The following is a 21,568-nucleotide window of genomic DNA, read 5'->3' on the forward strand; positions in this document are numbered from 1 at the left end:
TTCTCTTACTCCTCGCAGCGCGATTGACAATAACTCCGCCAGAGGGGCGAAAGTGATTTGGAGGTGCTGAAACTGGACTGATCGCTATTACTTCTGATAACAGAGTAACTGCTTTCCGTGCGCAATGCAAATTACAGATGCGTTAATGCCCTATACAGACATCTTCTAGATAGCTTCAAATGTAAAACGTCATCAGAAGACGTAGCTAAGTCTGTACCTTACGCGAGTGTATCCTGTAAATGCGGGAGGATCGAAAGTGTGCTTCTGGATGCAGGTGCAGGTCGTTCGAGGCTGCAAACCGCCCAACGCCAAAACGAGGCTGAGAACAGCATTGTGCAACCCGAAAAACTGGTCGTGAACAATCAGGGGCCCCAAAAAAAGCAGAAGCGGACCCGAAACGATTAGGCGGCATGACGAAATCTCGCCGGTATGCGGCGTCAAATCGCGCATGACACGCGAGATTCGCCTCTTTATCGTTTATGGTTTCGCTTCCTGGTCACTCGTTAGAGGTTTATCCCTACATTATGACGTCTGTCATGCATTGACATGACCCGCGGAATAATATATTATTGCAAAGAAATGAGGATCTCACATAGAAGTTGTTACCTATGGAGTTCGCATCATACGGACTGATTTTTGCTTATGAATTTCGATACATTTTCGCTTCATCTCCGGGTCGCGTTCCTCAAACGAGGAGAAATGACATACAAATCGAAAAACAAATGACTGCCCACAACTGTCAGTTTGCATTTTTTTTTTTTCAAAAACGTTTCATGTCTAAGATTATTTTTCAAAATTTCCGAAACCCACGAAGGCACCTTGTTTCCTATTCATGTGCCGATTTGAACTCCCTCAGACGGCTAATTTCTCTGTACTTTGACATTTGACATTTGACAACTGACATTATTAAGTGTCCAAATCGACCAGCAGTCTTCATGACAACTATTACTTGTTTATACATCTAACTCCGTGTCAATCGACTCTGTTAAGACGCCGCAATGACGTGACCCGAGCGATTTTCTTTAAAGAAACGTCTTTATCACAACTCTGATTAGTTAATGCTCGTCAGACGATTACTTTCGTGCATTAAAATTACTGTTACCACATTGCCGACTAATTCTAACACCTCGGAAACGCGGAAATTAGAAAAGATAAAATGGCAGCAGCAAGTCGAAAATTAGCACGTGAGTGAGAAACTTTTTTCCTTCGTGATTTTTCGAATTTTTAAGAGATAATGGTGGATTTTTGAAAAAAAACAAAAAAAAAAAAAGCAAATCGGCAGTTAGACAATCACGCATTTCTCGGTTTACACGTCATTCTCGTCACTGATGCACCGCACCCCGAGGGCGCCGGCAGAATTTACCCGAATCCGCAAGTTCAACAATTTGTCATGTGGCACCGATTTTACGGGTGGCACTGTACAATCGCCCGTTTGATCGAGGCTTATTAACAATGGTGCTTCTTTTTAGCTGCGGCGAAAGACCGGCCGGTTTATCCCCTTATTCCAGTCGCCAGAGGCGTAGCGGTGCGCCGTGCGTGCAACGGGGGTTAATCCCCGAACGCCTCCTCAAAGGGCGAGGCATTAAGGAGACGTTTATACGTGCATGAGCGAGATCAGCTGAAACTGTTGAAGGCTATTAAATATGCACCGGCGCTACTGGCTGGCGCCTGACAAGGTCCCGAAGATGACCTTCGCCTTCATCAGGAATTCTTATTTTAGACTGTTGCCGCGAAGATGACGTTTGAACACGGCAAGTATGAACTGGGTATATTGAGATCTAATACAATGCTCGTTCGGGTATAGTGAAAGGGGGCCTTAATGCGATTTAAAAAATAATTAATTAATAAACCGAAAGCGGTGTCATAGACTCGATTCCTGCTGGCTCCCCTCTTCGGTATTTAAAAAATCCTCCGAGGTTTTGTTGTTAAAAAGCAACAATCAGTTGCGTTCAGATTCGCGCGCTGTTTACATTACTCACCATTCGCAGTGGCAGTGCACAATATCGGTTTTTAAGGGCTGGTGAGGCGACACCCATACCTCACACCCACAGAGTTCAGGCTATTAAGTAAGCTAAATATGGTGTTTGTACGCTTTGAGGCATTTATGTGCTTATACGGTTAATAGTGATGATATGAGCGTGAGGGCAGATTTATTTTAATCGCTCCTGCATATAGAAAGGATGAAGTCAATTATCTAAACCTACATCGGATGTGGTTAATTATGGCCGTATCTGTGAAAAGGTCACGAGCTAGCCTCTCCTAGGCTTTGTCTGTAACTGAGAAATCAGACATAGCCTATTAGGGGCTAACTTTCGGCCCTTTCTTCGACCGAGCTGGAGCCATCCTGCTAGAGCAGACTTTGAGCTGTCCAACCGAGTTCCCCGTCTTGACCCGTGTCTTTTTCAACGTCACACGATAAAAACGCAAATTATCAAAGATATATTTTTAAAAAAATTAGTTTTTGTGGTTCAAACGGGTGAATAAATGGGTTCCATTTCGCAACGAGTTACAGTCAGGGCGCCCTAATGAAAAGGAGCCCCCCAGGGTATTTCTTATTTTGTCGTGTTTGGGGAAATTCCCCGAAACGACCCGAACTAACCCCCTCCATCGCCGAATTACAACCTCTCCCTCCTCCATCCGCAGTTGCGCCCCCTCCAAATTTGAATTGGCAGCGAGGGTCGTAAGGCGTCTAGTGTCAAAGGTCTTAGAACCCTCTCTGCAACTAGCTATAGCAAAAGCAATTTTGACGAGTCGTTTCTGCAAGAATTTTAATTTGGCTTATAGAAATTCACCAATTTCACACGTTCTTGAATCGAAAGTACCCAGCTTGCACCTTACCCGCGATGAAGGGAATTTGGCCTTATCTGGTTGAAAGTCCCAGAGCGATAATAATAACCAAATTTCATTTTCAATTCAAGAACGTCTGGAATTGGTGAATTTCCACAACTCGAATTGCGAGGGCGCAAAGGCCGCTGCAGAACCGCCTAACCAGCATCATCCCGATAAGTTTGCCCGTCACAAGTGGAGTGATGACCATAGAATTGAGGACGATTCACATATGTAAAAATAGAAAACGTAATTTTTTCTGTAAAAAACGAGACAAACGATGCGACTTATTGGAGCATCAAAGAAGTCAATAATGGAAATTTTAAGAAAATTGAAATGATCGAAACTGAAAAAAGCATTTTTTCATGATGGAGTCAATTAGGAACGATGGGTGGAAACAAATAATATTAAAAAAATGTACCAACGGGACTTGAAACAACTAGTCAACAGTCGGGCATTCTTGTGTACTTCCAACCAACAATTTGGCACAGACCTAGTGTCGGACAGCGTTCCTTCGGAATAGAACACCACACATTCTTAACAGAGGCAATTAAATCTGAATAATTTTTGTTGCAAAGCGCTCTTCACGTCATTCCACACGTTTTCACTTAGGTTAAAATCTGCATTGCAGGAAGGCCATTTTGAAAGGAACCAAAAAATTTGTCCCGGGCCAAGCACGAAGGCTGGCGGCCGCATGCGTCGAATCGTCGCCCTGCCGAAATCTCCAATTTACAAGCAAGTTCCACCCGGCATACAGTAGTATTGACAATATTCTTATATTGGACCCGATTCATAACCCCGGACCAAAAGGAACAATTCAACGTTGCATTGGAGGACGCCGTGCACACTGTCCACCTCCCATTTGATCTTATCCGATTGGTTTTTGCTCGGATCTACGTAAAAAAGGACATATTTCCACTGAGAGATGGCGCACGCCTTATAGTCCTGAGCGGACGGTATTCCAGGTGTGCGATTTTCTTAAATAGGAGGTTTTTTAGGGGCGACGCGGACGTCTAATCGCTCGGACGCATAACGTTGAGTTTTTACTTTTATCAATTTTTGGAAAAACCTTTTTCCGGACTTGAACCGGCGTCGCGGTGGAATTTCGACGAGCAAGGCGCACGATCAATTTATCTCTTCCAAGATCCGATTTTCGAGACTACTTTCTGCGCGGTGGGTTTTGCGCAGTTCCATGCTCTTTGAAATGCCTAATCGCATAGCCGTAGAGCATCTTAACCCCGTTGCGATATTATCGCGTGCCATCCTAGGGGGCCTCAAACGAGTAATTCATTCTCTAAGTTGTGATTCGCATCATTTTGATCCTCCCATCGTTCGTTACGTTTAATTAGTTAGTTCTCAAAGTCTAAATCTTATAAAAACGTTCGCAGATTATCAACGATAAACGTGTACTCAGCTGACAAATTAACAATGTTGTTGATTCAGTATCAGCTCTCTGTCGACGCTTGAAGTGCACCGATTGATCTGGTATTTTTTGTGAAATACGGGAATCTCCTCACTTCTCGTGAAATAGAAGCTTCGGGACTTCCACGGACACTTTCAGAACGTAGATTCTTACAACGTTTCCAGGTTCTCTCAATATATACCAATTTCGGTAAAATAAGTGGGAGTTTTCGGTTCTGTGACCATCGCCATTTTGGTTCGGCGTACTTTTCCACGGTTCTCGGCAAAGAGTTTTGCCACATTGAAAACGTATGAAAGGCAGTCATAAGCCACGTTTAACTCTTTAATGTAAAATAAAAGTGAACAGCACATATCGAACGCAAAATACAAACGATAATTGAAAATATTTCAACCAAAGGAGTGTCCCTACACTGCGGTTCAAACCGTGTAACTTTCCATGTACGTTACACGCTGCACATCGGCAGTGATGCCACCACATCTGTTCAAGATTAATGTGTGCCGCATTAATACATAATGTGCAATTGTTGCATTTCGTAACTTGTGTTAGAAGTAACGCGATTTGAACCATACTTGATTTTAATTATTTTTAATTCATAAAATAGGAAAACAAGGTTAAAATATTTTGCAAGGAGTCGTTCGGTCTCAATAACTGCTCAGAGACGGCGAGGCTTAGAGTTAATTAAACTAGGGATAATTTCTAAAGAATTGTTTTACCATTCTTCCTTCGGCACCGCCTGCAGACGAGTTTTACCTTGAAAATACTAAATCACTCAGAAGATACAATGGAGACTGGAAACTAAATGGCGGATGGATTCGCTTCTGACAATTATCGCTGTCCTTGTTCCGCATATCCTTGTTTCAGTATCGCCGTCTAGTTGAGGCCTTTCGCCTGGGCAGCGCTGCGATCGGAACTCGGATGTTTCAATTTGACATCATTCCATCTTTATCTGGCAATGACGTCGGTCAGACGTCGGCCGACTTAACAATTAATAGTTTTCGTTGCAGGTCTTGGTAATTTTTATATTTTTTTCGTGTATGACGCCGACGATTTTGTGCCCCGTTTGCGAATGTTCCGTTAACGATGAGGGAAAAGCTCCGATTCCCACCGTAACTAATACAAGTTACGCATACGGGGTGTTCAAAAGAGGTGCGGCAATATCTGAGGTGGTGATTTCGCAGGTTAGTTCCGACAACGTACTATTTCAAACGTACAGGGCGTCAAACTATCATTTAAATTTTTTCAATATTTGAATTATTTTTCAAAAACCGCAATTAAAAATAATTAACTTGGCAACAATACACATCCGGATCTACGGTTACAAGAACTTTCTTTCGTAAAATGGCCTTAGTGAGCGCCCCCTTAAATACTGCCGCATCTTTTCCAAACACACTGTATGATCATATTTTTGAAATTTGGGAATTTAGATGACAAGGTATTTGCAACCTACACTTTACAAAATAATCGACTTATTTGGAAGGACGGGAAAGCGCAAAGAACTATAATTAACCATCAACAGGAACTGACTAGACTGCCATTTCCCCTTCTTCAGGAACAATCAGCGAATAATAGCTTCTTTCGCAATATCGTTGAGCTTCAGTTAAAGAGCCGAAAAAAAGCTCGTGCGAGAGGAATTTTCTGATTGCCCACGGTTAATGATTCGGTATTGCAAAAGAACCCGATATTTCACATTGTTGTTTCAATGTTCGTCTCCTTGTATCCTTCCTCGCTCTGGAATTTACGGGTGTGTTTATATTACAATTTGACCTATTTAGGAAAAAACGTTTCAATATCTACCATCGCCTAGCCAGACGCCTTGTGGCTATCAACGTAATTGTGTTGACGAATTACCCAACAGGATCAGAGCAATTTATAAACGTCATCACACGACCAAGCATAGTGGAATTGCATTTATTCGCCTATTCTATATTTTATTATGCATTGGTTTCGACAAAATAAACTAAATATATGTTTTTTTACGGTAATGGGCTTTATTTCACCATTAAAATAGACTAATAAAGATATGTTGCAGGAGGTACTCCTACGCGCGCATTTTTGAATTGCTGTTCCTACAACACCGCCCTCTGCCGTCGGGGCCCGTCAGCAACAGATCAATGAAGTATGGCAAACTCAATTTTAACACTTAGTTGCCCGTATTACGTCATTAATTCTATACTCAGGAGAGTTGAGGCATTGATAGTAAGGGGGGAAACTGTTAATTTCTCAGTTTGGCGGATCTATTAGTTGTAATTTGTGAAAGTTTTTAAAAAATTTAGATTTTAAAAGCTAATTAAATACCGAAACAATGGGAGAAGGTAAACGTTGCATATCACAATTTAGGGAATTAATTATTAATTTGAGGTCTTCTAGGATGGCACACGATAACATTGCAGCAACGTTAAAATGCCCTGAAACAACGGTTAGCCACGCGATTAAGCGCTTCGAAGAATATGGAACTGCACAAAACCCACTGCGCAAAAAGAAATCCCAATAATGGAATCCTGGAACAAATCAATTAGTTGTGAAACTTTCTCGTCGAAATTTCATTATGACACCGGTTGATATCCAGAAAGATATTTTTCCGAAAAATTACAAAAATAAAAACTCAGCAGTGTTGGTTCGGACAATTAGACGTCCGAAACCACTTTACGTGGACCAGTTGCGCCTAAAAAACTGCACAATGTTGTTTGCTCAGGGCTGCAAAACATGAGCCTTCTCTTAGTGGAAATACGTTTTTTTAATTCGATAAAGCTAAAATCAAATGGGAGATTGTACGTGTGGCGTCCTCAAAATCCAGAATGGAAGCTTAAGTTGTTTTTCCTGGTCCAGTTATGAATGGGGTCCAATATAAGAATTTTATGGAGCTTGTAATGCTGTCGCACGCCGCGTAGAACCTGCTTTTAATTCGTAAATTTCAGCAAAAGAACGATTTGAAGCGCACAGCGGCTAGTCTTCTTGCTTGGTTCGGTCAAAATTTTCGGTTTCTTCTAAAATGGTCTTAAGATCTTAATTAATTATACATCCGAGAAGTTCACTGACTTTTTTACAAAAAAAATAATTTTTTTTTAAATTTTGGTTACTGCAAATTTGCATTATTGACTTCTATGATCTAATAAAAGTCGCTAAAAAAACTCGTTTTTATTGTTCAAGGTTTATTTCTATTATATTCTTTATACCGGGTGTCCAGGCAAAACCCTCACACAGAGGATTAACATGGGAAATAGGTTTTTATTTATTTGCGCCAGCAGATTATCGATTTGGAAAACTTTCACATGGAAGTCATTGTACTCAGGATCGGCCATTACCGGTTCAAAATGCCTTCAAAATGAAAAAAAATTTAAATGCCCGACGTAACCGTGTTCGACCCCATAATTGGTTAGTCAAAGCCAAAATTAAACAAACAAAGGCGCCAAGTACCTGTGCGTAAAAACCCCATATCAATTTAAATTTATCTTTTAGGTATTTTCTAAGCAATTTTTAACTTATTTACGACTCAATTCAGCGAAAAACCAATGGAAAACCTAGGGATAATTATCATATGATCTGCTTTGATTTCCCCACAGTAAATAAACAAATTGCTTATTAACCTATGATGATGCCGGAAAGACGGAACCTATATATCTTTTATCTCATTCAGTAGATAGTCTCCGCGAAAAGTTTTAAATTTAGTATAAAATACACATTTCCTGTTATACGCAATATCATCATCAGAACTATTACCAGCATTCGATTGGATAATCCGTTACCTCTCAGAAAAATTAAAACAGATTTTCCATGCTATTTCCTTCGTCTTGGACGCCCCCTATGTCGGTTTTAATTCTACGCCACTGTAGGTGCACGAATGCTTTTTTGACCTACTGTATATCCCTCCATCATCATACTATCAATCAGTTCTGGTTAAAATGAGGTGTATTATGAGATGCTTAGTATCGTGCTTTTCTAGCATCGTTTGTTAACACGGTTTTCGTTCGTTATCTCTATAAATCTACCAGTTTACAACAAAAGATTCTTTTCAGAGTTCTTGAATATTTACAATAATTTATCTTGTGTTCGGAAAAGTCAAATGAATACAACGACTGCGAAAAAAGTACCTATTTTTCCGCTAAATTTACACGACTCAGACAGGAGTTACATGCATAGGTGGGTTTCAATACTCCATGTGGAATACGAGGGAAATTAATATGCAAAAGGACAATAACACACAAGAAGAAACCAACTGATTAAAATACGATATGAAAGTGCGATTAGTATATCTAGGGTTACAAATATTTTCAGAAAAGGTTGATTTGGCGACAGGAAACGCGAGTCTCCTGATAAGATAGTATATGATATGCACCTGACAATACTTACTGACTTAAATGAACAAAGTGTGAAGGGAGTAAGTAGTTGCTGTGAGTTAAGGCAAAAACTTCATCAAACAAAATGGTACTTACTAGTGCAAACCAAAGAGTTGGGATCCGCACCCACCCTAGCAAATGGACCAAGGAACAAATCGCGGTAATGCCAAAGGTAAATATATTTATGCCTGAGGCAACACCCTTCGGAATCAATATCAACACATTGTTTGTCCTTAGGAGCGTTATCTAGAAATATCTGCTTATAGTTTATTTCAAATCTGGTCTCAACTACCTGAAACCCTGCAACAGGATCAAGAACTGCAAAGCCATTTACCCTGCTTCCAGCACTACAACCAAAGTACCAAGCTAGTCCACATAGACGGGCCGCCACCGTCAAAACTTTACTGCAGAGACTGCATCATTTTGCACAAGGACAACAGGCCCAGCCAGTAAATATAAATAATAGAATAAAAAATATAAAAAAATACAAAAAACACACCTACATCAGTGCAATATATTTTTCCTTATTATTATAAACTTATGCAAATACGTGGTTAAGAAACCGTATGTTCCGCTGAAGCCGCTGGAGTGAGACCTCTTATTGAAAGATCGTAGACCACCTCCTCGATCTTCTTCACATCGTATTTCAAGGCGTCAAACCGCTTCCTAAGAGAGTCGTTTTTCAGGTTCAGTAAGCGGAAGCCAGCATTGAGTTCAGCTACGAATTTCGATATTTGTAGAGGTCGGTTGTAGTCCCCTAGCGTCACCGAATTGACTGCGAACCGCGACTAATGCTCGCGAATGTGAGAAAACACTCATTTAAAATAAGAAAAAACTCACCAGTTCGGTGGCCAAATTAAGAAGCCCCATCAAATAATCTTCCAAGTCAAGATGTATGTTTTGCTTCTCATGCACTGCCCGAGAAAAAAGCTTGTTGCCACACTCGACTATCTGTTTATTCCTAATAACCCTCACCTCCTAACATTTGAGCTGCAGTAACTTGATCAATCAAAAATCCTTTTTCTAGGAACACAATCAAGGCAACCAGAAAACAGAGTCTTTGAGTTGAATATCGCCAATGATCATTGTACCGGTAGTACTGCCCGTTGGGCACTACCTTATCGAGAGCATCAAAACCCTTCTGCACCTCTCCCAGCAGCTCGCGGGCCTTTAGCAAAGCTTCATCGACTGTAAAACCAACTTACAACTGATCTTTTTTTTTAAGCCCAATTAAACTTACTGTATTCACAGTTTACTTCAGTGTGGATTATTTGCAACGCTATAACAATCTCCCTAAGAGACTTTTCTAGGTCTTTCATGATATTACGAATCACCTACGACCCCACAAACAAGGATTTATGGGATTAAGAGTAAGAAGGTACTACTTACCTCCCTGACATCTTGCTCCGCATTGATATGCTCTTGGAAGGGGGAAAAAATATCGATAAATAGTTTGTGGGGCTCAGACATGATAAGATGGTTGAAAAAAGGTAATGAAGGCAAATTGAAAAAGTCCCACTTTAAGCGGCCATAGCCTTGTTCTTAGAGAATAGATAGTTTTCTCGAAAAAGCGCTGTTTGGATATAAAATGAAGCGTGTATACAACACTTTAGGCTTTCACTTAAACGAAAATTGTTGAAAATAGGTAAAGAGGAAGCTAAATAAAGAACTATTAATTATTTTAGTAGAAAGGTACATTCACCGCAAACAAATAACGTCCAACTTTGTGATTATTTACATGTCACATATGTTTAATATGTCAATGGCCATTGACATTTCCTTGGTATCGATATCGACCAAAAAAGGCAGATTCCAGTATCGCCCTAGAAGGTTCTGAATCTAAAGATAAAATGTTTGAAAATTTCTCACTATTAAATACTCAGATTGACTACAGTTACTTTGATTACCTCTATAAATTCTGTAAACTTGAATTTTACGCGGTATTATTCGATAAATTTCAATGTAGAAAAACTCAACAACGTACGGAATACCAAAAAAGGCAAACGCCCTTTTTGTTATAACAATTATCATATTCTTCTAGTTTCATAAATCCATTTATAATTCGCATTGGTTAGCCTGTTATAGACCCTCAGGCGGACACGTAAAACTTCAGGGACCAGGAAACCATGCTCTTAACCACTTTGGATCCTCCAGAATTCTCTTAAAATAATTGAGTTAAAATTGCCCATAAGGCTTAATAGAGGTGTTTAAGTAGACTGCAGTAACTCTTGCTGCTGGTCAAGTCTCATACGCACAAATTTGTATACTGCAAATAATCGCTACGTAACTGAGTTTGATAGTAATTGCTAGAGATTCGTTCGCAATTAGAGCGAGTCTACTCAAAAATTTTATTTTTGGTCATAACGGTCCTTCAACGTATCGAATATAAACAATTTTACCAGTAATTAAGGTAAGATCATTAAGCGGGACAATAGATTTCAAATCTGGTAGTTACACCGGCCCTACGATATTGCTAAAAGTTATTGATATTACCGATTGTAAATTAAAATGTAGATAATGTAGTCTACTATTCACAATTCTTGCTCACTTCGGTTAAAGCTAAATCGTTAATGCTACGAGTTCATAGCATCGTAGTAGTTTGGGTGCAAAGGGAATTTTCTAATGATGAAATTATGGCAATGATCCTAAGAAAAATCATCTAAACGTAGTTGATCCACTCGGGCGAATGTTAATATGAAAAAAAGTAACGCCTTTGAGGCTTTATTACTCGAGGAGTTTTTATTGACTATTCATTTAAGCGATAACCAGCGATTAAAATAAAAATAGTTGGATCTCTGCACCTGTGCATTTCGCTTAAATGTAGGTCCAAGATTCCCTGGTAATTCCTTTTAAAGTCAAAAACTTTTCAGCCATCAGAAGAGGCATAAGTACTTCCCGTGTAAGGTAAGTTCTAGCGGCTATTCTCGAATCTTGAACAATGGGAGTTCACAACTGTGTGGGAATTTTAAGAACTATTTTTTATCAAAAAAATTAAGAACTATATAATTATTTGTCAGGGGAAGCCAACAAACTGCGAAGACTACCTTTATCGTGCAATTCATCTATGATTGAATTTATCAACCTTTGATAAGTGGTATTATTGTTTTGGAAGCGCGTAAGATTAATAGTGCTTAATCTCGTGATAATACGCAATTTATATGGGCGATGGTTTTCAGATCAGGGAAAAAAATAGATTTTAAGAAATTGAGAGGTCGCAAATGAAAACTTTGTTTTATGGACGGCTAAAAGTACAACGCCAACGCCATTTTCGTTTAAAATCGTAAATCGCATAGAGAAGTTCATTTGCTTTACAAGACTACAAATAATTGAAAATTTAACTAACGAGAGAAAAACCTTTAATAATGTTCGCTCAAATAAAGATAAAGAATAAAAACAAACTCTAAAATAAATGCCTCAAAAGTACAATAATAATAACTTATTCTTAAAGTTAAATATTAAACTAGAATGCTATTTTATATATTTATAATAAAATGCTAATGTCATATTACATAATAATAGTATATTTTTATCATATCAAATAATAATTAGTTATGTACAAGAATGAAGAGTTTTCTAAAGCAAACTGCTCTCTATCTGGTCTACTTTTCGACATCGCCGATCTTCTCCCAGTCGTCATCGGTGCTACCTCCACTAGGTGTTCCTCCCAAACTAGCCGAGGAGTCGGCTTTACTCAAGTTTTCACTGACGCGAGATGGAGTAGACGTATTTTTATCTGAAACAATTGTAACTGTTTGTGTTTATCGCATACAATTTGCAGTGAAAAATCACCTTTTTTTGAATATAAAGGGCGCGTCTTTTGCTCTTTTTCGTACTCTTCAAGGAGTGCAATTTGCTGCTCCTCAGTGAGCTCCACGTTAGAGGACGAAAAGTCTACTGTGCAACGGTGGTTAGTGAAGGAGAAATGTAAATTCATCCTGTAAATAAACTCACCATGTTCCCATTTTAAAGTGTCTGCATTTTGCTGCTCCTCGACAATCCCCTGGTCCTTCTCTTTCAGTTCCCGTTTTTCCATCATTTCCTTGCGGGCCAATTCGTCCTCAAGTAAGGCTTTTTTGAACAAATACCTCTTCCAAAACATCTGATGCTCCAAAATTTCAGGCACCAATTTGGCATAATACTTCTTCAGCACCTCAGAACTGTTTACATGCTTTGCTATCCTGTCATCAGACAGCTGTTCTCCATCTAAAATCTCCAACCAGCATTCGTATTGCTGCTTGAGACTTGGATCTGGATCACACATATAGGTTTCTGGAGTCTTTTGAAGTTCATATAGGGCCCTCTGTAAAGTTATTTTTAGAGCTTGTTTTTTTTTTAAGTGATATATACCTGTAATTTGTTCAATTGGTGTGTTTCTGAGTTCTCCACTATAAGAACTTCAGTATCCTCATCATCAGGACCTGGATTTAAAGCAGTGTTTACCTGTCCTAAGAAGGAGCTAAAACTTCTTTTAACTGAATTGACTGTGGAGTCTGGAGATTCAAGCTGAAAGCATGTAAACTATGTAAAACATTGCAAGGTAAATGGGAAACATTAGACATACATTAAAAGTTTTTTCAACAGCAGAGCCAGCTGATGACACGACGTTAGAGGCCTCATTTTTTACCGCAGTGCCAAACTCTTCAAGGTCTTTTTTGACAAACTCTAGCACCTCAGTGCTCTGCAAAAAGGTACTTTATTTATATTCAATTCTGTTATAAATCAACACTAAGAAACCTTGTTTTTGGCTGCATTTAGCCAGGAGTTGAACCAGCTGCTAGTATTGGAGGTTGGGGTGCTATCAGAAGGCCTAATGTGGCGAAACAATATAGGTTACTAATAATGGTACATGCGTTAGTATTGCTTTAGATTAGGATGTTTATCTGTTCTGAGTATGTATATTATTTTCTTTGGGTGTAGTTTTATTTATTCAGCACCAATGAAGTGGAGAAAATTGTTGATTTTAAGTGTCTCCGTTAGGAACTAATAGAATCAAACTTACGAATTAACCGTAAAAAGGGGGGAAATATGGTCCCAAAAGGGCACCAAATGGTACTTGCTGCAGCAGGTAATTGAAGTTCAAAACTTACGTTTCCGTATTGTCAGACATGGCATCAATAGAACCAAAGCCGTTTTGGGCAGAGTTACTCGAAATTTCACGTATTTCAGAGTGATTTTCACTAGAAATCAGAAAAGAAAATTTGTTTATTTTTTCTTTGAAAACGACAAAAATGTTTGATATCTGTCCAAAGCAGCTGATTAATCAAACAATGAAGCAGCGGTAGGGCCATCTCTGCAAAACATCATTGACGTTGGATGACGTCAAGAAAACACAGAAATTTCCATTTTAACTATATATTTGTACACGATTTTAAAACGAAATGGTACATATAAATGCCATTTTTATGAGAATTACTAACAATTATCGCTGCTTTTAATGTGGTTTTTATATTTTCATAGTAGAGGAATCACCGAATAGAAAAGATTGTCTACAAAATCTTTTACGGAAAGTTTATTTTATAATTAAACAGCAGGATTTTCTTATTAAATAAACTCTTTAATATTAATTTACAAGAAATGTATTGTATTTTAAAATGTTTCCATTAATGCGTCATAATATATTTGATTAATTTCCCATCACTAATATATAAAATTTCATATTATCTAAAATTAAAGCATGAACAACCTGCAAATTGAAATAATTAGTTTCATTGCTTATTTGCAGTCCGAATAACGAGAGAAATTAGTATCTCAACGCAACATCTCCATTTTACAATAATTAAAACACTTGACACTTCCTGACGTCAGAACAACATTTGTCATTTTTACAATACATAACTGTTATTGTAAAAATGAGATGGCGCCATTGACATTGATCAACTGTCATTTGATGACGTCTTGATTGCAGTTATTACGTAAAATTGAGGTTGTGGTTATAACAATTAAAATTACGTTTTTTTGTGATAAGATTTCTCCTTTGTACGAATAGCAAATTCGTCTCGCTTCGTTCATACCGTTGACACAATCGTCGTGCCAGTTTCGATGATCAGATAGTACCAGATCGTGCGCACAAAGTAACTATAGAGAGCAGTGGGGGCCCCGCCTTACGATGCAGCTTACTGCCCTAGTTTTGGGGCTTTTTATCACCCTCGGACATGCTGGTGAGTCTCACGCCGTTCTTTGAGCCCTTTTTCATCGTCTAATCGATTGTCCTGCCCAGCCTAACTTAACCTCAATCAGAAATGTCAAAAAATGCTGATTGGAAAAGCCCCTTTTTGCATTTTTAAGCTTTTTTTCAAACATTCCTCGTTGAGCTAGATGTACCCTGAGTAAGGGTGGCTACTGTGGAATTAATGTCTGTAGATGTAAACAGGGTTGATTACACAGATAATTGATTACAGTCTAATCTAAAAATAGTCAAGGTTCTGCAATTTAAGCGTTAAAGAGCTGGTATTCCGCAGATAAATTGAGTGTTTGTAGTTGATTTGTAGTAATTTTTAATAGGTACTTTTATGGTTTGATTTTAAAAGCTTTAAGAGCTCTTCCAAGTCCCTAGTAAGGGCTTAAAAATTGCTTTAGAAAGAGGGATTATTATGTCTTATTGCTTAATCCAAATCCAGATAACTGAGTAATGGGTCCGTCGTCGAAACACTGAATGATTTAATATTTAAATCTAAGTATTTATTTAAAAGAGGCATACTTAATAATAATCTCAGCGCTTGTGTTCGTAATGGACAAAATATCTGTTGAAACTTTGCTCTATAGGAGCTGTTGTAGCTTGAAGACTAGCACTATGGTATTTCTTAAATGTGAGTTTTAAAAATCACGTTACAAGGGTACTGAATGATTTAAATCTCTCTCTAAGTCTAACTCTAAAACAACGACAAATAGAGTTGAGTAGTTGGTCGATTGTTCTTAATACCAAATTTGAAGATTTTACTTTACGGAACTTTCAAGAGGCAAATTTAAAAAAATGTTTCAAATCATCAGAGCACCAAATATAGAACAGCAAAATCTGAATAAGTTGAAAGAAAAAAATCGGTTTGATAACATGATTATTACAATGTCAGCATCATTTTGACATCAATTCTTTATGAGTTTATTATCACTAATTGTGTACCTTTCAAGACCCATTTAATTTTTATGTTAGTAGAGATAATTTATGTTTGTTTTTAAATTAAAATGAAACGGCTTTAATTGAGTAATGAATGCTTTTATAAACCCCTTCGCAAATTACCTACAGCTGAAATATTTTACAAATGAAGGTTGTGCACTTTGAGAGTGAAATTACTCCAAAATTGATATTTTAACGAAAACCTTTTAACTTAAACTTTCCTATTGAATAGGTTCCTTCCTTGTACCCTGCACTGTTTAGTAGTATTGCAATTCAACAACCACCATAAAAAATAACTTCATTATACTAAATTTACTAAAATAGGTGTTTCAGCTCTTTTTATTTTCCTTTCAGTGAAAATTGATCCAGAAGACGCCTCTCTAAACAACCTTGTTGTTATATTCACCGCCAAAAAACCTTTGCTGTTAAATTGTACACTCTCTGGTGAAGGTGCTGGAGAAGCTTTAGTGGAATGGTAGGTCGACGTATCGCAGAATTTGAGAGCTTTAAATAATTCCCCAATATAGGAAAAAAGATAATGTGGCTATTCGCGACGTTGCGAGCCTAAAAGACCGCTTCAAAATAGCCAATTCCAGCACCGTTCACACTCTGACCATCCCGTCGAGTGAATTCCATGACGCAGGCAATTGGACCTGCAGCGCCATCGTTACGGGTCAGGAAAAGGTCATTGCTGAAATCCGAGTTGTTTGTGAGTTTCCCTTAAAAAACCTGTAAAAGTACCTAAAAATTTTAAAATGTCTATTATTAGCTTCTATTAAGGTCCGCATTAAACCCGACAACATTAACGTGGTCGAAGAGGAAAAGTTGCGCATTGAATGCGGAGTTTTGGGGAACCCTCTTCCAACTTTGAGTTGGAGGATTGAAAGCGAGAACTACAATGGTAGTACTTTTAAGGATAATCGAGTGGAGATAAAAAATTATAAAGACGAGAATGATCAGGTGGTGGAGAATGGTTTGTTGGTGATTTCTGGTGTTAACAAGGGAGATCGAGGACTCTATTTTTGTGTGGGAGTAAATGCGTTTTACAACACCAATACCGATACGGCCCATGGAATAGTTCGCGTTAAAGGTATGTCAAAAAACAACTTTTAAACTGTTTTTGTGTACTAATATAATTCTTTAGATAAATATGCGGCACTATGGCCCTTCTTGGGAATCTGCGCAGAAGTAATCGTGCTCTGTGCCATCATCATCATTTATGAGAAAAAGCGTAACAAGACCGAGTTAGAGGAGAGTGATACCGATCAAAGCCCTGATCAGTAAGTGCATGATCTTTGTAGGTTTTCCTATATACACACGTTGTTTTTATCCTCAGGAAAAACACCCCGGACCACGGAAAGGAGTCAAACTTGCGTCAGAGGCAGTAAAAAATCCCGACTCTAATTTTCCTCCAAAAGTAGCCTTATTGTTCGGGTAGTTGATGGTGTAAATACAGTCGAAACGTTGAGTTGTTTTTCAGTTATTTAATCCATTTTCTCTAAATCCACTTGGGCTCCCTTTTTTAGTTTATCTTTGTATATAGAAACATTGAGCGTAACAATTATTCTGCCTTATTAATAAATAGTCGTAATCGTTGTAATATCGTCACCTGAAAGGGCATAGCTAATCTCGAGTGCAAAGCAAATAGGCAAAAGTAATCTTTATTGGTGCTTAACATGTTGTTAGTATGTTAGACTATAGTTAATTCGTGTTGAAAGCTCTAAGTTAAGATGTTTTTCCCTTATAATTATCTAGTGTTTGTGTCTTTATTAAATAATTATCTTAAAATCTTGTTCAGCATGTTTTATCAACTGCCTGTTTTTCGTGGAATGTCATTGAATTGGGATCCGTGCTTTTTGTAAAGGAAATCATTTTCCTAATTAAAACTATATTAAACTAAAAGCAATAAATTAAAGCTACTATGGTCGCCACGTGTATATAATGAAACAAAACTTTATTTCTGAGCCATTTATTGAATTCAATTGGGAATTTACAAATTGTAATTTTACATGTTTTTGTCATAAACTGATAATTAAACTAAAAAATGATATTTAGGTCCTAATGGCATCTGCAAACAATAAAAAAGCATTGAAGGAATGGCGATTTTTCCTTCAAATAGGTTTAAGAAGCTTATGTATTCCGAATTCCATAAGTATTTCATGGTGTTTCGGGGAGGATTCCTTATAAAAGACAGATTAAACGTAATTGTTGTATTGAATATGATGGGGGCATTATCTTCCATTTCTTTCCACGAGTAGTCGAAGAATCGATGTTCCTTTGCGTCAATCGATATGAAGAGTGTAGATGAATTTTACCCATTTCCAAAGTCATCGGCCACGGAACGTCTAATACGTCCCCTATATTTATCGCGTTCGCATAGATATCGACCAAAAACTATATCGATAGTGTTATATACTATCGATATCGATATATTATTTTTACAGTTTGCGAACTCACTCTAATTGCTCTAACGATGTCTGATAAATCTAACAGCTGACACAACCACTCTTTATGGATCTAACCACGAAATATTTTTGTTTTCCTTTAATGTTTCTCAGACTATAAAGCATTATTATGCAATATTTTGAACTTACAATGGAAAAAAACATGTCAAAAAGACCTCAAAACAATGGTAAAACCTCCCAAATACATATCTTGAGCATTAACACCTCACTAATACCCCAATTGTCCCCAGAACCGAAAACACCGGCATCCACTAACAGCTCCCGCTCAGAAGACGAATTCAGCCCCTACTTCCCCTGTTTAACTCAGGAGAACCGAGATGATGTCGACGTTCTTTGGGATTATAATTCCCCTCGCGAATCGAAACCTCGAACGGCGATAGTGCGGAAATCAAAGAAGCGTTTGGACCTGCAGCAACATTCTCCAAAAGTAGCCATTAAACGGCACCTCTCGAACAACAACGATCAAATCAAACAGGATTTTTGCAAACTGCGGGAAGAGCTGCGTGCGTTGAAAGCTGAAATTGCCAGACCTGATCATGAAAGTTTAGTTTTGTCCCCAAGAGAAGAGGAGGCTTTCAAGGATATCAGCGAGGAGCCACACATAAAGGACGACGTCGAGAGTGTGTTTGATGACGATATGGATGAGAAGTTGATTATGTTCAGTCAACAAGTTGAGCTAGAAATTGAAAGGGCTGAGGGAGGCTTCAGTGGCTCTTCTGGCTTGGCTCAAAATCTAAAATCTAATGCACGAAATAGTGATACATTTAATGATTCCTTGGTAGTGGATGACTCAGTGTTTGAGCAACTCACACAAGTGGCTGATATCAAACAGTGTAACGCTACCAGTAGTGTACCAAAAACTGATAAAAATTCCAAAGTTTTCCCTAGGTCTGTGTCAGAAAATAACGTACAGTGTTCAAGTATATTACAATCAGTATCAAGAAAAGTAGAGTGGCATAGGACACACAGCTTTGAGACCCATACTAAAGGTAAGTTTATATACCTTACTTTACTTCGTAATTTAGCAGTAATTTTTAGCAGAACTATCTAAAGATATACTGCTGGAAATTGAACGCAAACGACTAGAAGCCAAGGCAAAATTACATGCTAAAAAAAGGTGTATTCCCACTACCAGCCCTGAAATTACAGACTGTACGTCTTTTTCAAGTTGTTTAAATAGAAGCTCTGTATTGTTTTTTTAGCCCTTCTAAGGTGCTCATCCAAAGAGATTGAAAGAAAGAGACTGGAAGCTAAAGCAAAACTGGAAGCCAAGAGACAACAAGAATTAATTGAGAAGAAGAAGCAAGAAGCAGTGAAGAGGAGGGAAGAGGTGCAGAGGAAGCAAGTGGAGCAGGTGAAGAATTTGTTGAGTGGGAGATTTTAGGTTTAAGTTTAAATTAACATTTTTGTTTTTCTATATTATTAGTGGCAATTGTTTAATGAAGATTAATTATTATAAAAAAAATTATAAAAAAATTTACAGCCTTTAAATGCCCATTTTACGTGCTTGCAGTTGCCTGATTTCAGTGGACACCTCGCAGCAACAATACAGGATTAGGCCTAAAGAAAACTGGTTCAGAAAAGGCTCTAAAATTTCAAACTGTCACCTTTTGCTGAGCAGCACTTATAATCCCTTACCACTCCAGGCCTTTTTCACATAAAGATCCCCTACTTCTTTGCCAGCAAAAAAATAGAAATTGGACACAGCACTGCCAGCCAAGAGGGGTGCTGCAAGAAGGTTCTTCAACCTCCTCAATGATAAATCTCTTAAGTTTAATCTCTTGCTACAGAGGGCATTTATAACATTCTCAAAAGTTAGTCCTGTGAAGTTTAATAAGGCCCAAATTAGTATGTGTTCCTCAGTGCCATGCCACATATAAACAAAGATGAAGCACAGTAGTGAAGCCCCTAATTTATTTAAACCCCATTTTCGAAGAGGAACAAAAATGCACCTAAAGACAGTGTCATTGTACTAAGCTTTTTAATTTGAAGATCTTAATACGTTTTGAGGAACTGGTATAATCCTGGATCAAAATACTTCCACATATCTGAGTACAAGTGCACCCGACCAATGCAGCGAGGCAGGGTTGGAACTGCAACATTTTCAAATGCAGCGAGACTAGTGCTTAAGCCATAAATCACCACATACTTTAAATGGAAAAATTGTCCCATAAGGTAGCCATAGCCACAAAGACTACACAAATCTAGTTTCTCTATTAGCTACAATTATATGTATTATCAAACAAGTACAATAATTCAAATTAAGTAAAGTTACCTGCATCTGGAACGAGGCGGCGTTAACATACACAAAATGCAAGCTAATTTGTATAAATATGGCCCAAAATAAACACCTTGATACATTGAAAACCAATTGCTGGAATCTTAATCTCATGCTTAAATTTGCATTTTCATAAATCCTCTCATAGTCCTCATAAGGAATAAAAGGACCAACAAAAAGAGTGGGGAAATAAAGGCAATATGCCAAATACTTGATAAGTGATTGCTTTTCTTCACTCAAGCAATAGCTAACACACCTAAGATTCATCCAATAGAGAAATAAGAAGCTGAAATAAGCCTGATAAGGACTCATGCCCCAAAACCCCTCAGTGGAACACAGTTTCTTATAAACACTAATCACAGCCAAGCAAACTATATTAAATATCCATATTGTCGTTTTGCTCTGTAATCGAGCCACTACATGAAAAAATAAAGGCTGCAAAAGAGCTAATATCATTACTTTGTAGCCCATAAAGTAAGTGATGTGTATTAGGGGAAAACTTATTTGCAACCAAATATTGGCCTAAAATAAGGTCATGTAAGACAATTTCGATGCATAAAAAAATCATTCTTACCTTGGTAGTCTTTAAAATCGATTGATAAATTACTACATAGCTTAGCATGAATGGAAATATTGTAGTAATAAAGTATAACACGGCCTCCCATTCAAAGTCAGCTGAATCCCTGTTTCGTGACTTAAACCCTGGAATGAAATCCTGGTAGTAGTCGTTAAAGTGAAGAAAGTCTGAAACAAGTTATAAGATCATGCGTGACTCCTTTATTGGATGGTGTTACACTACATTTTAAGGCTGAAATAGTAAATTTGTAAATGGCATAAAAGACCGCAGAAACCCAAAACAAAAGACACAATTTCGATTCAGTCCTGTGAAATTTAGCCGCTGGAGACATGTTTATTTGAGTACAAAGCGAAACATGTTTAAATACAATAAGAGAAAATTGATTTATAAATGTCAACAAAGGTAAACAAAATTTAAAAAATCAGCTGGTAAAGTGAGGTTAGTTATTTTTGACAGATGTTTTTAAATTTTGTTTTGTTTATACGGACGTAACATTTTAATTGGAATAAATGAATTCGTTAACGTTCAAACAGATTTAGTATGTGACCTGTTGA

At 37.9% G+C, this 21,568-nt stretch overlaps 6 protein-coding genes across 10 annotated transcripts; 3 read left to right on the top strand and 3 right to left on the bottom strand.

Annotated features, from left to right (window-relative positions):
- The first annotated feature begins 5,138 nt into the window (after positions 1–5,138).
- Positions 5,139–9,838, top strand: LOC136349612 (uncharacterized). Of its 2 annotated transcripts, XR_010733844.1 has the most exons (5): positions 5,139–5,681; positions 6,022–6,227; positions 6,279–6,561; positions 6,617–8,755; positions 8,821–9,298. XR_010733844.1 is itself a non-coding variant. In XM_066301295.1 (3 exons), the coding sequence occupies exons 1-3, from the start codon at positions 8,669–8,671 to the stop codon at positions 9,645–9,647; spliced, it is 336 nt and encodes a 111-aa protein (XP_066157392.1). In that variant the 5' UTR covers positions 8,477–8,668; the 3' UTR covers positions 9,648–9,838. The 2 variants fall into 2 exon arrangements, 1 of the variants encoding a protein (XP_066157392.1); XM_066301295.1 differs by lacking the exons at positions 5,139–5,681; positions 6,022–6,227; positions 6,279–6,561 and adding an exon at positions 9,611–9,838 and having other exon boundaries at positions 8,477–8,755; positions 8,821–9,032.
- On the bottom strand, positions 9,069–10,322 carry trsn (translin). The gene is made up of 5 exons (XM_066301294.1): positions 9,973–10,322; positions 9,824–9,917; positions 9,559–9,771; positions 9,424–9,497; positions 9,069–9,371 (listed from the first exon to the last, which is right to left on the bottom strand). The coding sequence occupies exons 1-5, from the start codon at positions 10,051–10,053 to the stop codon at positions 9,138–9,140; spliced, it is 696 nt and encodes a 231-aa protein (XP_066157391.1). The 5' UTR covers positions 10,054–10,322; the 3' UTR covers positions 9,069–9,137.
- Positions 10,323–11,922: 1,600 nt separating this feature from the next.
- LOC136349628 (BSD domain-containing protein 1-A-like) lies at positions 11,923–13,825 on the bottom strand. 2 transcript variants are annotated; one of them, XM_066301309.1, is made up of 7 exons: positions 13,671–13,825; positions 13,318–13,390; positions 13,145–13,261; positions 12,931–13,086; positions 12,535–12,883; positions 12,373–12,474; positions 11,923–12,316 (listed from the first exon to the last, which is right to left on the bottom strand). In XM_066301309.1, exons 1-7 carry the CDS (start codon positions 13,688–13,690, stop codon positions 12,183–12,185), a joined length of 951 nt encoding a protein of 316 aa, XP_066157406.1. In that variant the 5' UTR covers positions 13,691–13,825; the 3' UTR covers positions 11,923–12,182. The 2 variants fall into 2 exon arrangements, with proteins under 2 accessions (XP_066157406.1, XP_066157405.1); XM_066301308.1 differs by having other exon boundaries at positions 12,373–12,477; positions 13,671–13,824.
- A 659-nt stretch (positions 13,826–14,484) lies between these two features.
- Bsg (immunoglobulin domain-containing protein Bsg) lies at positions 14,485–17,486 on the top strand. Its single transcript, XM_066301310.1, has 6 exons — positions 14,485–14,741; positions 16,049–16,169; positions 16,222–16,403; positions 16,464–16,784; positions 16,839–16,974; positions 17,031–17,486. Exons 1-6 carry the CDS (start codon positions 14,690–14,692, stop codon positions 17,080–17,082), a joined length of 864 nt encoding a protein of 287 aa, XP_066157407.1. The 5' UTR covers positions 14,485–14,689; the 3' UTR covers positions 17,083–17,486.
- A 711-nt stretch (positions 17,487–18,197) lies between these two features.
- Positions 18,198–19,543, top strand: LOC136349686 (inner centromere protein-like). 3 transcript variants are annotated; one of them, XM_066301393.1, is made up of 5 exons: positions 18,198–18,326; positions 18,390–18,990; positions 19,048–19,148; positions 19,198–19,311; positions 19,362–19,543. In XM_066301393.1, the coding sequence occupies exons 1-5, from the start codon at positions 18,269–18,271 to the stop codon at positions 19,541–19,543; spliced, it is 1,056 nt and encodes a 351-aa protein (XP_066157490.1). In that variant the 5' UTR covers positions 18,198–18,268. The 3 variants fall into 3 exon arrangements, with proteins under 3 accessions (XP_066157490.1, XP_066157488.1, XP_066157489.1); XM_066301391.1 differs by having other exon boundaries at positions 18,390–19,148; XM_066301392.1 differs by having other exon boundaries at positions 18,390–19,148; positions 19,201–19,311.
- A 74-nt stretch (positions 19,544–19,617) lies between these two features.
- Positions 19,618–21,487, bottom strand: rasp (protein-cysteine N-palmitoyltransferase Rasp). The gene is made up of 6 exons (XM_066301382.1): positions 21,237–21,487; positions 21,012–21,181; positions 20,435–20,959; positions 20,162–20,379; positions 19,798–20,111; positions 19,618–19,746 (listed from the first exon to the last, which is right to left on the bottom strand). The coding sequence occupies exons 1-6, from the start codon at positions 21,343–21,345 to the stop codon at positions 19,646–19,648; spliced, it is 1,437 nt and encodes a 478-aa protein (XP_066157479.1). The 5' UTR covers positions 21,346–21,487; the 3' UTR covers positions 19,618–19,645.
- Between the last annotated feature and the right edge of the window lie 81 nt (positions 21,488–21,568).

The sequence above is a fragment of the Euwallacea fornicatus genome, chromosome 39, assembly GCF_040115645.1.
Source record: "Euwallacea fornicatus isolate EFF26 chromosome 39, ASM4011564v1, whole genome shotgun sequence".
Taxonomy (NCBI): Eukaryota; Metazoa; Arthropoda; class Insecta; order Coleoptera; family Curculionidae; genus Euwallacea; species Euwallacea fornicatus.